At 39.6% G+C, this 16,572-nt stretch overlaps 1 protein-coding gene, 1 long non-coding RNA gene and 1 other non-coding gene across 3 annotated transcripts; 2 read left to right on the forward strand and 1 right to left on the reverse strand.

Moving 5' to 3' along the window:
- Window positions 1-2,693: 2,693 nt before the first annotated feature.
- Window positions 2,694-3,274, reverse strand: LOC110898103. The gene is made up of 3 exons (XR_004867214.1): window positions 3,208-3,274; window positions 3,048-3,131; window positions 2,694-2,938 (listed from the first exon to the last, which is right to left on the reverse strand). It is a non-coding gene; the product is annotated as an uncharacterized LOC110898103 (long non-coding RNA).
- Window positions 3,275-9,296: 6,022 nt separating this feature from the next.
- Window positions 9,297-9,403, forward strand: LOC118482499. Its single transcript, XR_004868533.1, has one exon. It is a non-coding gene; the product is annotated as a small nucleolar RNA R71 (small nucleolar RNA).
- A 4,916-nt stretch (window positions 9,404-14,319) lies between these two features.
- On the forward strand, window positions 14,320-15,027 carry LOC110898108 (glycine-rich RNA-binding protein 3, mitochondrial-like). The gene is made up of 4 exons (XM_022144856.1): window positions 14,320-14,434; window positions 14,509-14,577; window positions 14,645-14,745; window positions 14,869-15,027. The coding sequence occupies exons 1-4, from the start codon at window positions 14,320-14,322 to the stop codon at window positions 15,025-15,027; spliced, it is 444 nt and encodes a 147-aa protein (XP_022000548.1).
- The last annotated feature ends 1,545 nt before the right edge of the window (window positions 15,028-16,572 follow it).

Below are 16,572 nucleotides of genomic sequence, written 5' to 3' on the forward strand. Positions count from 1 at the left end.
CATGATCAGGCCTGGTAGGGTCAACAAAACCAGGGGGTTGGCGCATGTAAACTGTTTCCTTAAGATCACCATGTAAGAAAGCGGTTTGAATATCCAGTTGTCTCAAAGACCATTTGTTTGTGACTGCCAAAGATAAGACAGTTCTAATAGTAGCAGGTTTGATAACTGGGCTGAAGGTCTCGTTATAATCAACACCATGCTGTTGATGAAAACCCTTTGCAACAAGACGTGCCTTGTACCTGCTAAGATTGCCATCCTGATCTGTTTTTAACCTGTAAATCCGTTTCCTCTCCTATGGCTACTTCTCAAGTGTTGTTACCTGATGATAGTCCTCTGCTTGATGATCCTTCCCGATACAGAGAGACTGTCGGGGCTCTTCAATATGCCACTTTGTCTCGTCCCGATATTGCCTTTGCTGTTAACAAAGTTTGTCAGTTTATGCATGCTCCTACCGAGAATCATTGGGCTGCTGTGAAACGAATTTTACGTTATCTAAAAGGCACGGTCAACTATGGTTTATTGTTTCGTCACAACACGGGTTATCAGCTGCAAGCTTTCTCTGACGCTAAATGGGCTTCTACTCTTACTGCTTTTTCGGATTCTGACTGGGCTGGTTGCCCAATCGATCGTCGATCCACGGGGGGATATGCTATCTACTTGGGATCCAATCTCATCTCTTGGTCTGCAAAAAAACAACGAACTGTCTCCCGATCTTCAACAGAATCTGAATACAAGGCAATAGCTGATACTGTTGCAGAACTGATTTGGTTAAAGTCTCTCCTTCGTGAACTCGGTTTGGATAGCAAGGCACCCACACTCTGGTGTGACAATCTTGGTGCAACCTACCTTTCTGCCAATCCGGTTTTTCATGCCCGTACGAAGCACGTTGAAGTTGATTATCATTTTGTTCGTGAACAAGTTACTCAAGGAGAACTACATATCAAATTCATCTCAACTGATGACCAAATCGCTGATATATTTACGAAGCCCTTGTCATCACAAAGACTTGAGTTTCTACGATCCAAGTTGCAGGTCGTTCCCCGCCCTCAACTTGCGGGGGAATGTAAGACTATGTTCTTATTATATTAGACAAACTTATTATTGTAGAGGGTATCTAATTGTAATTAGCAACTCTATATATAGGGCTTTGTTTTCTCTATATTTCAGACATAATAACAGATATCCTTTTCACGTAGTTTGATTCTACACATATGACTTTTTTCTATTTTGTTATCTTGCATTAAATTGTTTTCCATTTTCTACATAATTTTGTTTTTGTATTTTTTGCAGCTTCTTTCTTCATACGTGGAACTTCTTTCTTCATACGTGGAACTAATCTCACATCATCCTTCTCCATTTTCCAACTTAAAGAGTTTAAAGATTTATCCGGATGATGTTACGCGATTGAAAGTAACCGTGCCTAAGGAAGTCCAAAACTATGTGCTAAATAGTTCTCCAGATGCTACCCTTACAATGGCTTCACATGAGGTATGTATTCCATGAAGTATATATTTATGCTCTATGTAGATCTTACTTATTGCTCTGGTCACCTTGATGCACTAAATTTGTAATATGTTCTTAAGTGAACCATCAATTTCAACAAGAAAGAGCATTTAATACAGGAGCTTATTATGATACATGGAAATCCTGCAGGCGATTAGAGGTGTAATGAAGTTGCATCTACGCGAAACCTTATGAGAGAATTGCAAATGCCACTGGATCAGTGGAAAGAATATTGTGAAACAAACACAACTCCAATGAAGCAAGACAAGGCACCGATGAAATCCCATTTTCATGAAAGAATGACTTATTGGGAGAATCTGAATGAGCTGTTTCAGAATGGGTATGAAAATACTCGTGATATAACTTCAATGTTGCGGAAGATTGAAGGATTACTGAAAAAAGGTGCCTAGATCCCGTGGGGCCAAGTTGCAAGCATGGTTTTCTGGTTTACGTGTTGAGGCTGAGACTATCATGGATGATATGATGGATCGTGTGACACTACAAGAACAGGGCACCTTTAGCGGCGACAGGTGTCGCCGGTATTGACCACTTTGGTCGCCGCTATTGACTATTAGCGGCGACATGTCGCCGGTAAAGCATCGCCGGTATTGCTGGGCCGCTATTGACCCGCTGTCGCCGGTAAAGACATTTGTCGCCGGTATTAATCCTACACCTTTAGCGGCGACAGATGTCGTCGCTAAACGTGTCGCCGGTATTAACGTTCGTCGGTAAAGGTTGAAAGGCAATAGCGGCGACACCTGTCGCCGCAAAAAGTCTGTTTTTTTTTAATACAGCAGCTGTATATACAGCTGCCCAGCCAGTTTTACGGCTGAAAAAACAAAACCTGCCTATTTTCAAACAACGCAAGCATACACAATGAACATAATCAACATATAATTAAAAACTACGTTTAAGTCGTACATTATATCCTACAACGTTTAATTAAATCCAAAGCATACATTAAAAACAAGTCACTCATCGTCATCGTTATCATTGGGTTCATCGTCGGATTCATTATCGAATAAGTTGTCAGAATCGTAGCCTTTGGACTTTCCTTTTGCTTTTCCTTGTGAAGCAAGATAGTTGTTAAGTTGGTTCAAAAATGACGGGGTTTGGAACAAGCTGTTAACAAAATTCTACAATAATAGATAGCAAAACGTATATTAGCATATTAATTAACGCTACCAACATATATTTAACAAGGAAACATGCGTTCGTTTGTCATTTTTTAAATTGCGCAGTTTACCTCGGAAAAGGGTTCTTGCGTCCGAGCTTGCGAAGACGACATGTTAGATGACGAGTGCGAGGGCGTGTTGGAAGAAGGTTTAGGCCCCATCCCGCGGTACCATCCTCGCCGCTCACCCAACGCTTCCTGATACGGGGCAATTGGCGGACCCTCACCGCTCCATTGACTTGTGGCCTGTTGTATGTTCCGCTGTATTTTACGAAGATGATTAAATATATGTGTGTGTATATATATATATATATATATATATATATATATATATTTGTTATAGAAAATAATACTTAAAGGAAATACTTACGTAATTTTGTTCAGCAACCGGATCAACCCAATTCCCTTGATTGTCCGTGTGGGTTTTAGCATACGTAGGTACCCAATCCATCTCCTGTTTAACATTAAACTTAGATTAGACATTAAATAAACAAAAGCTTACACACACGCACACATACATAAAACATTACATTTTTATAGGCGGTGCTACCGTACGACGATGTCCCACCACGGTATGGGAATTGTTGTTTCTCGCGTTCTAGTGTGTTGGCCTCGCTTCTTTTAATATATTTAGCTTCCCGGAAACCTTCAATGGTTCTCAACCAGTTATCATAGGGCATATCCGCGGGATGGAATGCCCTTGCACTCTCAAGATCATTGTAACCTCCCTTGCTCTTAAATAATTGTTTAGCCTCGTACTTGCGGTCAGAGTACCGCTTCATAAGCACAGCCCTAATGCCACCCGTCAAGTTTTTGGCCTCTATATCACGTTCCACTTCATCAAAATTGAAATTTTCCTATAAATTAAAAAAAAAAGTTAAAATATCATATATAAATTAGATTTGCATGTGCTTAAATATTTGATAATTTTTTATGCATATAAGTTGTTTACCCGTAAGTGGTTCATGAGGGCATCCTTGTAATGTTGTTCAACGTTATCCCATCCAATTTTATCGAACGGGATGGACCGCCACATATACAGGCCGGCCTCCCGTGAAAACATATCTCTTGTTTTACCAACAGGGGTATAAGTCACCTGCCTGTCAAACGTAAGCGATACAGGCCCCCCCGCTTTTACCAGACGCCTTAGTTTCTCGTTTTTTGCTTTCCCTCTAACCCTCTTCGGGGGAACCGCTGCAATTAAAACAAAAATAATTAGTAACAACATTTATAATATATAAAATATAAGGACTACAAAATAATTTAGTAAAAGACTTACCGTCTGTCTCGTGTGTGCCACGAAATCCACCAGGAGGAAGCGGTGGATCACCAGCGCCGTCACCCCCATGTCCCCAGGGGGCCACATCAGCCATCAGATAAGCGAATATCAACAATATCGAAAACATAATCCCTATAAAGTTACAAATGTTACAGCATGATAACCGAATCCTTCTTAAACAAACAATCATGTAATACACATTCACATCCTAAATGAGATAAAGTATTCAAAAAGCAATTGATGTGCGTGAAGTGTGTTATATTTTTTATGTATATTTAAGCCCCTTTTTACACTTTTAGCCAAGTTTTAAATTTATAAAACACGATATTTACTAACACTAAACACACATATGGGCAAGTGCACCCATCGTGGACGTAGTATAGTGTTGGTAAGATACCGAGGTCGTCCAAGGACACAAGAGCTTTTAATACCGGTTTATCCTCAACGTCTAATCAAATCAAAAGGTTAGAAAAATGTTTTAAACTAAGAAAATAAAAAAAAAAACTAACTAAATGCTGAAAATAAAAATAAAATAAAAACAGATAGACAAGATGAATCACTTGGATCCGACACGTGTATTAGTATAACCTTTGATTATTTTCGCACTTTTGCACTTGTTTAAGAGATTATCTTAGTTATTGTAGTAGGCCCCTCTTTTGAAGGCGACGTTACCCTCAACCCAGTAGTTTGAGTCAGCAAGGATACAATCCTAAAGGGTCGGATTATTGAAAGATAATGAATTAAGTTATTAATGCAAATTGTGGTAGGCCCCGCTTCTGGCGGTGACGTTACCCTCGGCTAAGTAGTCTGAGTCAGCAGGGATACAGTCCTAAATAGCCGGATTATAGTATTAATAGTAGTTAACTTATGAGGGGGTCAAAGAGTTTGGATCCCCGCCATCCAATACCTATGGGCATTGAAGGAGATCCTACTAAATTTGACCCAGGTCCCAAGCAGGACCTCTAAACGCTGAACAAGGGCAAGACCCTTACCAAACCGTTCCCTTAACCCCCGACCAGGTAGCCAACATACCTCCATATAGACCGTGGAGATATGAATGGTGAAAATCTTTTATTTTATATAGACAGTAAAATAATGCCAAGACACCACGGACAAACGATAAGGAAAGATCACCTTCAACATAAGTAACTAGTTATTAAAGTCATTAATACAAAACCAAATAAAAAGTGCAAAAGATTAAAAATAAAAAGTATTATACTAAACACTTGTCTTCACCAAGTGATGTAAGAGACTTAGGCAAACATGGCCTTGATTGTCAAGAACTCTTACGATCAATCTTGGATCCCGAGACGACTCACACACTCTACGATGGACAATGGATGATGGTGGTGGATGATGGTGTTATGGTGGTGGTGGGTGGTGGATGAAGTGTGAGAGAGGTGGTGTGCCAAGGGATGAGAGAGAATGAAGCCAAGCTCCTCTATTTATAGGCTGAACAGAAGGCTGGACACGGCCCCGTGTCCGCTGGACACGGCCCCGTGCCTGTCTGACATTCTCTCACTTCATTAATTGTAATTGCGAATTACAATTAATGCGCCTGCTGTACTTTCACCACGCCCCCGTGCTCGCTGGACACGGCCCCGTGGTGGGCAATGGAAGCTTCTACTGGTTTGTCTTTTCTGCTGCTTCCTGGGCACGCCCCCGTGTTCGCTGGACACGGGGCGTGTTCAGACTCTGTTTCTTCTCCTTTGCCTTGGGAGATGCCGTTGAGGGTCCGGGCAGTCCACTTTTGTTCCTTTTCTTGTATTTATGGTAGAATTAGCTGTCTTTTTGCTTCTTTTGTGATTTTGAGCTCATTTCATCCTGAAAATACAAAAGGAAGACAAAAACACTCTTTTTCCAACATTAGTACTTAAAAAGGGTTAGTTTTATGCCTTAATTGATGTGATTTATATGTTGCATTTTACACACATCAAATACCCCCACACTTGAACTTTTGCTTGTCCTCAAGCAAAACTCTTTAAATGTGGCTTACACTCCCAAATGGAATAGGTAGAAGAGAAGTTTTTTAGCTTGTCCTAGAGTGTCGGGAATCCAAGGTTTTTATAGGTTTTATTTTTATTTATTTACAATCCTATTCGTTATGATTTATTTTGAACTTTTCATAAGATGAATTACTTATTTGGGCATAGCATGCCTTATTAAAATTCCATATATATACAAGTTCACATACCTCACGGGAGATCACTCAACACTCGGCCGAAGGTGTATATTTTAGTGAATCACTCGAGAGCGGCACGGAACTTACGTCTTCCATAGGCTTGCCAAGCAATCAATCCTCCTCCTTTTTAACTTTTTACCTTTGCAAATATCAAGAGGACTTTTGGGGTGAAGGCTTGGGTTTAAAGGTGGGTGGTTGGTTAGTGGTTAGTAAAAAGGGCGAAAATCGTAACAAGCGTCGGTTTTCGTGAAGTACCTTGTTTTTAGTGACTTTTTATTTTGAAGTATTTCTCCAAACAAGCTTTTGTAGCTTTTGTTTGTTTTTTGACTTCATCATCATCATTTTTTTTTTTAAACGTCACATAAAAAGGTGAGTTTACGAAAAAGCGAACTTGTTACTAAAAAAAAATTAAAAAGGTTTTTGGTGGGTAAAAAGGGTTTTGGGGTAATGAAATGAAAGGTTTAGGCTCAAAGGGGCTATTTAGGGGGATTTTGGGTAGGTAAAAAAAATGAAAAATAATGGTTTTGAAAGAAAAATGGTTAGTCCTAATGCCTCCATCATTTACTTACTTGGGTTTAAGTTGGTAAGGACCGGGAATGTATCGTCGTGGCAAGTTCTAGATTTGTAAAGACCGAGCGGCTATTCACACAAGAAACGAAAAATGAGCATTTAATCTAAATATGTGTATTTTTATGCTCAATAAAGGCTCAAAACTCACTTTTGTGGGAATGGGTTTTTAATGTGACCAAGCATATATAATCGAATTTTTAACTAGACTTGTTATACCGTTTCATAATTTTCTTATGTTGGTTCTTTTTTATCACGACGCTATCGGTTGTAAACTTGTAAAAATATAACCTTTTTAGAACTTGTTATCCCCAACTTAAACTAAGACAAGTAAATAATAAAAAAAATGAAAAAGTTTTTGAAAAAATTTGGGGTGTTTAGCGGTTCCAATAGAGTTTTGTGTAAGGCTTGTGTTTAGGATTTTGCAAAATTTCAAGGTTTTAGCATCCCCCCCCACACTTAAATTACACATTGTCCTCAATGTGTCCAAAAATAAAGTTTTTGGTTGATTAGAATGTATAAAAGTGTGTTAAAAAGCAAAGATTTATGTTACTGGCATCCTGGACACGGCCCCGTGTTGACCGGGCACGGCCCCGTGGTCAAGTGCCAGTAACAAAAATTACAGAATTAAAACAGAAGCCTGGACACGGGGGCGTGTCCGCTGAACACGGCCCGTGTCCAGTTACCTGAACTGGGTGATTTTCTGCAGGGGCTCAGCACGGGGCCGTGTTGGTTGGGCACGACCCGTGTTGAGCCTTCTGTGATGGAGATTTTTGTCGGGTTACTCTGTTCTTCGTGCATGGTTCCATTTTTCTCGTTCCCCTTTTCATCCATTACCACCATGAGTGTGTTTTATTCTGCAAAAACTAAAAGATTAAACTAAACTAAGGATAGATCCGCGGAATGCCTCCGTGGTGCGCCACGTTTATAAGGGTCCTTGGCTAGACCCGATTCCCGGTTATATATCTTCTGAGTGGAGTGCCTTGCTTCCCAAGTTACACCGTCGGAGAGCGGCATCCAAGCTTGAATCAATAACCTTCATGTAGTTGACTGGGTCGTCGTCCTCTATTCTCTTCCCAACTCCGAACTTCACCTCATCGTCCCCATACCTCAAAGTTAGTGTCCCGTCATTCATGTCTACCACTGCTTGTGCTGTGGCAAGGAAGGGTCTCCCTAGTATAAGGGGGACCTTGGTGTCTTCCTCCATGTCGAGTATGACAAAGTCAACTGGATAAACGAATCTGCTTACCCTTACCAAGACATTCTCGATGACACCTTGTGGGAACTTGACTGATCGATCAGCGAGTTGTATGCTTATTTTTGTAGGGCTCGTGGTACCCAAGCCAAGCCTTTTGAACATCGATGAGGGCATGAGGTTAATGCTAGCCCCTAAGTCGGCCAAGGCATTGCGAACGGGTGATTCCCCTATTGAGCATGGAATCGTGAAACTTCCGGGATCGATTTTCTTTTGGGGTAGTTTATTGAGTACGAGGGCAGAGCATTCTTCGCCTAAATTAACTAATTGCAAATTTTCAATTTTCTTTTTATGTGTAAGGAAGTCCCTCATAAATTTAGAGTATTTGGGCATTTGGGTTAGGACTTCGATAAAAGGAATATTGACATGCAATTGTTTTAACATACTTTCGAATTTTGCGAACTGCTCATTGGTCTTTTGACGAATTAACCTACCGGGGTACGGAACTCGAGGAGCCTTGGTAGGCTCTGGTGATGGGGGAGAGTTCTTTTCCTGCAGATGTGTTGGCATTGTTTCTTCCGTAGGTGGAGGTACTTCTGCAGGCCCTACGGTGCGGTTTCGTAGTGTGATGAGGTGAACTTGCGCCTTTGGGTTTGTTTCGGTATTGCTAGGTAATGCGCCTTGCGGTCTCTCGGAAAAATTTTGTGCTAGTTGATTTATTTGTTTTTCTATGTTTTGAATGCTAGCTTGTTGATTCCTAAAATTAGACTCTAATTGTAGAAATCTTTCCGAGTTTTTGTTATCAGTGTCAGAGACGAGGCGAGATATAGTATCTTCGAGCCTTTCTCGTCCACTTTGTTGTTGAGTGAAATTTTGTGACTCATTTCTTGATTGCTGAAAGTTTGTTCGTTGGGTTTGTTGGTTACTACTATTGCCGGTTTCCCTCCAACCAAGGTTTGGGTGGTTTCGCCATCCTTGGTTGTAAGTTCCCGTTGGAGGACCCGACGGCCTAGGTCTATTATCAATGTAGTTTACCATTTCTTGTTGATCGTCCGTTTCTTTCATGCAACTCCAATTTTCATGTGACCCACCACACCCTTCACAAGCCATAACCGAGACTGTTTTTGTCATTTCTAATTTTTTTATTTTTGAAGAAAGGGCCTCGATTTGGGCTTGTAAAGAGGTGCTTTCGTCGACCTTATGGGCGCCCGGGGCGATAGACTTATTTCCCCGGGGAGTGTGCCATTGAAAATTGGTTTGAGCAATTTCCTCAATCTGATTATATATTTCGTGTGGGCGTCGATTACCTAAAAGTCCCCCGGAGCTAGAATCAAGTGTCTGCCTAGTGTGTGGCAACAATCCATTGTAGAAAGTGGATACTTGTTGCCATATTGCGAGGCCGTGATGGGGACACTTGCGTAATAGCTCCTTGAACCTTTCCCAAGTTTCATATAAGGATTCCCCGTCCTCTTGTGAGTATGTATTAATTTCAGCCATTAATTTAGCAGTTTTAGAAGGAGGGAAATACTTATATAGAAACTTTTGGGCTAGTTCATCCCAGGTGTTTACCGATCCAGCTGGGAGGGTGTTGAGCCAAGCTTTCGCTCGGTCTTTTAGTGAGAATGGAAACATACGGAGGCGGATGGCGTCGTTCGATGCTCCATTGATCCGAAAGGTATCACATATTTCTAAGAAATTAGTTATATGTAGATGAGGATCCTCGTCCGCAAGCCCGTGGAAGGTTGCGGAGTTTTGGAGCATTTGTATCAAATGCGGTCGAAGTTCGAAGTTATTGGCTTCGACATTCGGAGCATTGATAGCGGCGCCTAGATTACCTACAGTGGGCCGTAGATAATCCATAAGGGTACGTTGGTCCGCCATTGGGGGTGGATCACCCGAAACCTTCTCTTGGTTTTTGGCTTTTAACCTTTTTCTGAGAAAGCGTTCGGGTTCTTCTAGCGGTTCCTTTATGTCTTTATTGGAACTGGAGCTCATACACTACGTGAGGATGGCGTCGGGTTCCAAGTCCTGCAATAAAAACAGAAAAGAATGTTGGTCAGAAGGTTCACCACGGCCCCGTGTTGAGCGAACACGGCCCCGTGTTGAGCGAACACGGCCCCGTGTTGCACCGGCACGGCCCCGTGGTCAGCCTTCTGTAACTAAAAAAAACAAAAACTGCCAGTAACGTTGCTGAGCACGGCCCGTGTCCGACCAGGCACGGCCCCGTGCTGAGCTCTGCAGAAGCTGAAAATCTAAGAAAAAATCCTAAAAAAAATAAAAAAAAATAAAAATATGATTAGGCCGTTGATTCCTAACTTTCTTAAAATCCTTGTGTCCCCGGCAACGGCGCCAAAAACTTGATGTGCGTGAAGTGTGTTATATTTTTTATGTATATTTAAGCCCCTTTTTACACTTTTAGCCAAGTTTTAAATTTATAAAACACGATATTTACTAACACTAAACACACATATGGGCAAGTGCACCCATCGTGGACGTAGTATAGTGTTGGTAAGATACCGAGGTCGTCCAAGGACACAAGAGCTTTTAATACCGGTTTATCCTCAACGTCTAATCAAATCAAAAGGTTAGAAAAATGTTTTAAACTAAGAAAATAAAAAAAACTAACTAAATGCTGAAAATAAAAATAAAATAAATACAGATAGACAAGATGAATCACTTGGATCCGACACGTGTATTAGTATAACCTTTGATTATTTTCGCACTTTTGCACTTGTTTAAGAGATTATCTTAGTTATTGTAGTAGGCCCCTCTTTTGAAGGCGACGTTACCCTCAACCCAGTAGTTTGAGTCAGCAAGGATACAATCCTAAAGGGTCGGATTATTGAAAGATAATGAATTAAGTTATTAATGCAAATTGTGGTAGGCCCCGCTTCTGGCGGTGACGTTACCCTCGGCTAAGTAGTCTGAGTCAGCAGGGATACAGTCCTAAATAGCCGGATTATAGTATTAATAGTAGTTAACTTATGAGGGGGTCAAAGAGTTTGGATCCCCGCCATCCAATACCTATGGGCATTGAAGGAGATCCTACTAAATTTGACCCAGGTCCCAAGCAGGACCTCTAAACGTTGAACAAGGGCAAGACCCTTACCAAACCGTTCCCTTAACCCCCGACCAGGTAGCCAACATACCTCCATATAGACCATGGAGATATGAATGGTGAAAATCTTTTATTTTATATAGACAGTAAAATAATGCCAAGACACCACGGACAAACGATAAGGAAAGATCACCTTCAACATAAGTAACTAGTTATTAAAGTCATTAATACAAAACCAAATAAAAAGTGCAAAAGATTAAAAATAAAAAGTATTATACTAAACACTTGTCTTCACCAAGTGATGTAAGAGACTTAGGCAAACATGGCCTTGATTGTCAAGAACTCTTACGATCAATCTTGGATCCCGAGACGACTCACACACTCTACGATGGACAATGAATGATGGTGGTGGATGATGGTGTTATGGTGGTGGTGGGTGGTGGATGAAGTGTGAGAGAGGTGGTGTGCCAAGGGATGAGAGAGAATGAAGCCAAGCTCCTCTATTTATAGGCTGAACAGAAGGCTGGACACGGCCCCGTGTCCGCTGGACACGGCCCCGTGCCCGTCTGACATTCTCTCACTTCATTAATTGTAATTGCGAATTACAATTAATGCGCCTGCTGTACTTTCACCACGCCCCCGTGCTCGCTGGACACGGCCCCGTGGTGGGCAATGGAAGCTTCTACTGGTTTGTCTTTTCTGCTGCTTCCTGGGCACGCCCCCGTGTTCGCTGGACACGGGGCGTGTTCAGACTCTGTTTCTTCTCCTTTGCCTTGGGAGATGCCGTTGAGGGTCCGGGCAGTCCACTTTTGTTCCTTTTCTTGTATTTATGGTAGAATTAGCTGTCTTTTTGCTTCTTTTGTGATTTTGAGCTCATTTCATCCTGAAAATACAAAAGGAAGACAAAAACACTCTTTTTCCAACATTAGTACTTAAAAAGGGGTAGTTTTATGCCTTAATTGATGTGATTTATATGTTGCATTTTACACACATCAGCAGTCCCAAGATAAACGGGGACAACCCGAAATTAATTTGTAAATCAATTTCGGGCGGGTATTTCTAAGCTCGCTATGTTTAAAATGATTAATTCAAACACATTTGCATTTGACATACAAACATTCATCCTTACATACACATTTGCATACTTTATACAAACATACATACTAACATACATATTTTTCACCAACATACTAACATACACCTACATAAATACATTCATTCATACACTTACATACCCACATACATGCTTACATACACCTAAATACACAAATAAATAGAGTTTCATATACTCATTTTCTCCAAATACACCTACATTATACATTTGACATACAAACATTCATCCTTACATACACATTTGCATACTTTATACAAACATACATACTAACATACATATTTTTCACCAACATACTAACATACACCTACATAAATACATTCATTCATACACTTACATACCCACATACATGCTTACATACACCTAAATACACAAATAAATAGAGTTTCATATACTCATTTTCTCCAAATACACCTACATTATACATTTGACATACAAACATTCATCCTTACATACACATTTGCATACTTTATACAAACATACATACTAACATACACATTTTTCACTAACATAGTAACATACACCTACATAAATACATTCATTCATACACGTACATACCCACATACATGCTTACATACACCTAAATACACAAATAAATAGAGTTTCATATACTCATTTTTTTTAAATACACCTACATTATACATTTGACATACAAACATTCATCCTTACATACACATTTGCATACTTTATACAAAGATACATACTAACATACACATTTTTCACCAACATACTAACATACACCTACATACATACATTCATTCATACACTTATTTACATCCTAAACTAAAAATTATACAATTTCTAAACTAAAAATAATACAATTTACATCCTAAACTAAAAATTATACATACTAACATACACATTTTAGAATTATACATACTAACATAAGTCGTCAAAATTATACATACTAACATACACATTTTCACCAACATATTTACATCCTAAACCAAAAATTATAGAAGTTCTAATCTTTAAAAAATATATATATATATATATATATATAAAACTAACCGTTTTTTTTCAGGTTTCAAGTAGACTAAGACCGCTGAGACGAGGTGGTGCCGGAGAAGTTTCGGTGGTGACCGGAGAAGAGATGGTGGTGATCCGAATATTCTTCCATAAACACAAATATACACAAAAACGAGCAAAGATTAAAGCCTATAACATGTAAATAACAAAATAGAGAAGAGATTTAAGAAAAACAAAGTTAAACTCACAGATTTGGGCAAAAAACGCGGTGTAGCAGCGGTGGTTCGCAGAGTTTTTGGGGGAAAATGAAGGAGGAGGGAAGGAAATGGCGCTGTCTGTGCTTTTACGGACAGATCAATACCGGCTACAACCTGTCGCCGCTACTGACTTATGTGTCGCCGCTACTATGCTAACTAGGGTTAAAGAGGATAAGATTTCTGTGGCTAGGGATTAAAGTGGGACACAAACCTTTAGCGGAGACACATTGTCGCCGCTATTAATTATCTGCTGTCGCCGGTATTGCTTCTGGAATCCCCAACCGTTAGATCAGAATACTGATCAACGGCTGGGGAATAGGTTTGACGCGGATCGACCAATAGCGGCACCGTTAGATCAGAATACTGATCAACGGCTGGGGAATAGGTTTGACTCGGATCGACCAATAGCGGCGACAGCTGGCCTGTCGCCGCTAAATGTGGGACGTTCTTGTAGTGTGAAGATCCAATTTGATAAGAGGCCAAGACGTTCAAATGTTCTCTTCGATGAACTTGCTACATTACAACCGGCTTCATGACAAATTATAAGCTCTTCATTTCCCATCTACTTACTCATCTGAATCTGATAATTATCTTTTATATCAATGTGCTTACATACTATATGGCTATATCTCTATAATGAAAGAGATGGATTTACAAGATATTTCAGGATTGATATGTATCAAAAAAGCAAAACGAACATGATCCGATCCATATCCATCCATTGACAAGTTGTGTCGATTAAGCTTCATGTTTCACCACTTTTCTTTTCTGAATGAATCTTTATTATTTTCTGTATAACTTATTTAATGTTATCTTGGTCGGGCCGGGTTTTGATTATTTGAATTATGGTCGGGCCGGGTTTTGATAATTTGAATTATGGTCGGGCCGGGTTTTGATTATTTGAATTAAATACCAACACAATATAAGGAATTTAAGGTAAAGATTCCAGATTTAAGGTTTTCGGATCAGCATATGTAAACTGGCATGTTGTTGTTTTTTTTTAAACTTGAATTGTTGTATTTAGATGGCATTGTTCAAGAGAGGTGGTAATATACTAAGGCAGACCGTCACCAACAATGAGTTCATGTCGTTAGTGGCGATGATACGATGCGCGTCAAATTGGAAACTGTTTGTAGGAGGTAACTAAAACCAACCAGTCAGTCCAGTAGGATCATGCATGTTGTGTTTATGATAACATTGCTTCTGGTTGCAGGACTTGGACCGGAAATAAATAGTACGCTTTTGCGAGAAGCTTTTAGTGTAAACGGTGAAGTCATTGAAGGTATGGAGATATGAAGTATGGTTTTTCTTTCTGTTATTCTAAATTAAACTTCTGTGACAACATGCAGCTAAAGCAGTGATGGATAGAAAAAGTGGGAGGTGTAGAGGTTATGGCTTTGTTGAATTTGCAAACTATCACTCTTTGGATTTCACTCGAAACCATGGATCAGTGGGTGGGTAATTTCAATTCACAGTTTTTGTATTGCCAATCATACTCTTTCTTGGTAATGACAAAGGATAAAAGAATTAATGCAAACTTTCACCAGACTATTTTTGTGAACAAAATGTGCAGGAGTTGTATGGTCGGACGGTGACTGTGAGGTGGGCCAAGGATAGTCGTGACGAGTATACATTGGAGGATGCTATTGCGGATGGTTGTGGGGATATATCCAACTGGAAGGAAGATGAGGATAAGGATGAGGATGAAGATGAAGATGAAGATGGAAGTTGAAATTTGCACCTGATCAAGTTAGTTTGTTTTCAACTGGACTGCTGTTTGCAGCTTATTATGGTCTCTTATTTTCTATAAGTGTTTATTTGAATGGTCCAAGACTTAAGTTATGCATTATTGTGTATTCAGTATTTAGATTGTATATACAAGTTTTTTGCACCTCTTTAAATTATCCTAAAAATCCACAAAAGATGATTTAGTTCGTTCTTTTCGAATTATAAGCTTGACAAAGTCGGTTAAAGACAGTTATCACAGTTGTTTAGGCATATGTACAAACAAAAGGCACACTGATTCACAAAGCAACATATTTTTTCCTTCTTTGTGTGTGTATATAAACCATTTGTACAGACAAAATTTAGTATCACATACATTGTACAAATATTCGGTTGTAATTGCAGGCCCGTCGATTTGTGCTTCTTACCCACCCATAAATCTATGGGTCCCATCTCCAAATCAAAAAGGCAAGAGAGTAGATGCCTCCTACAATTGACAGAGTGAGCAGGGGTTGATTTAACTGATCTAGGGTTCCACCCCTATAAAGGCATCAATTCAACGCAGAGAGGAAACCTAACCAAACAACCAGGCTTGGAGGTTTGTTTCACAGTGCTCCAATTTTTAGTATATATTCAAACTCTTATAACTTACGGTCTTGTGTTTTTCTTAGCTAATATTGATTTTAGCAGTGAAATCTTGACATTTCTATGGAGGATTCACAAGATGTCTGCGGTCACATTGATAGGTATAATAGTGTATGTCTGACATCAAGTTCTGTTGTCGATTATCTGATCTACAAACCACAATTCGCGTTTTTTGTTCTTATATAATTTGAATCCTTGGAAATATTCAGTCATCTTCATTGCTCTTAGCTAATTATTGGGGTGTTTACATGCCAATTGTCATATAGGTTTTCTTTTGTAGGAGGTTTTCTTTTCAAATGATGTTTTTGTTAGAATGCGAAAGATAAAATAATTATGTCATTATGACACTAAGACGCCCGTCCACCGGACGGGTATTAAACTAGTTAACTTTGTCGGTACATGGTGGAAAACAACAAATTGTCACTTAAAGTTTCGTCGGTACAACTAGTTTTAGTGACAAAGTTGAATTAGTTATTTTACGTGTTGTTGCTAACAGTTTGTTAGCATAGTTTTAGTGACAAAGCTGAAGTAGTCACTGTACGGGCTGTCGCTAACAGTTTGTCAGCATAGTTTTAGTGACAAAGTTGAATTAGTCACTGTACGGGCTGTCGCTAACAGTTTGTTAGCATAGTCACTAAGAGTCACTAAGTGATTTGTTGGCTAAGTCAGATAGCGACACTTCAGATTGGTCACTAATTGTATCATAAATTATTATGTGAACAATACCAAGGGAAACAACCTGTTTTGTTTGGCGGAATTATTATATGAACAAAACCAAGGGAAACAATCTGTTTTGTTTGGCAGAATTACTATATGAACAAAACCAAGGGAAACAATCTATTTTGTTTGGCAGAATTACGGGTAAAATCAAGAAGAGTCACCTCAACGGTTTAAATAAATGAAAAAA

The sequence above is a fragment of the Helianthus annuus genome, chromosome 9, assembly GCF_002127325.2.
Source record: "Helianthus annuus cultivar XRQ/B chromosome 9, HanXRQr2.0-SUNRISE, whole genome shotgun sequence".
NCBI classification, from domain to species: Eukaryota; Viridiplantae; Streptophyta; class Magnoliopsida; order Asterales; family Asteraceae; genus Helianthus; species Helianthus annuus.

Coding starts and splice junctions, on each gene's coding strand:
- LOC110898108 (XM_022144856.1), top strand. CDS start 14,320: ATGGCATTGTTCAAGAGAGGTGGTAATATACTAAGGCAGACCGTCACC. Junction 14,435..14,508: donor TTGGAAACTGTTTGTAGGAG/GTAACTAAAACC, acceptor TTCTGGTTGCAG/GACTTGGACCGGAAATAAAT. Junction 14,578..14,644: donor AAACGGTGAAGTCATTGAAG/GTATGGAGATAT, acceptor GACAACATGCAG/CTAAAGCAGTGATGGATAGA.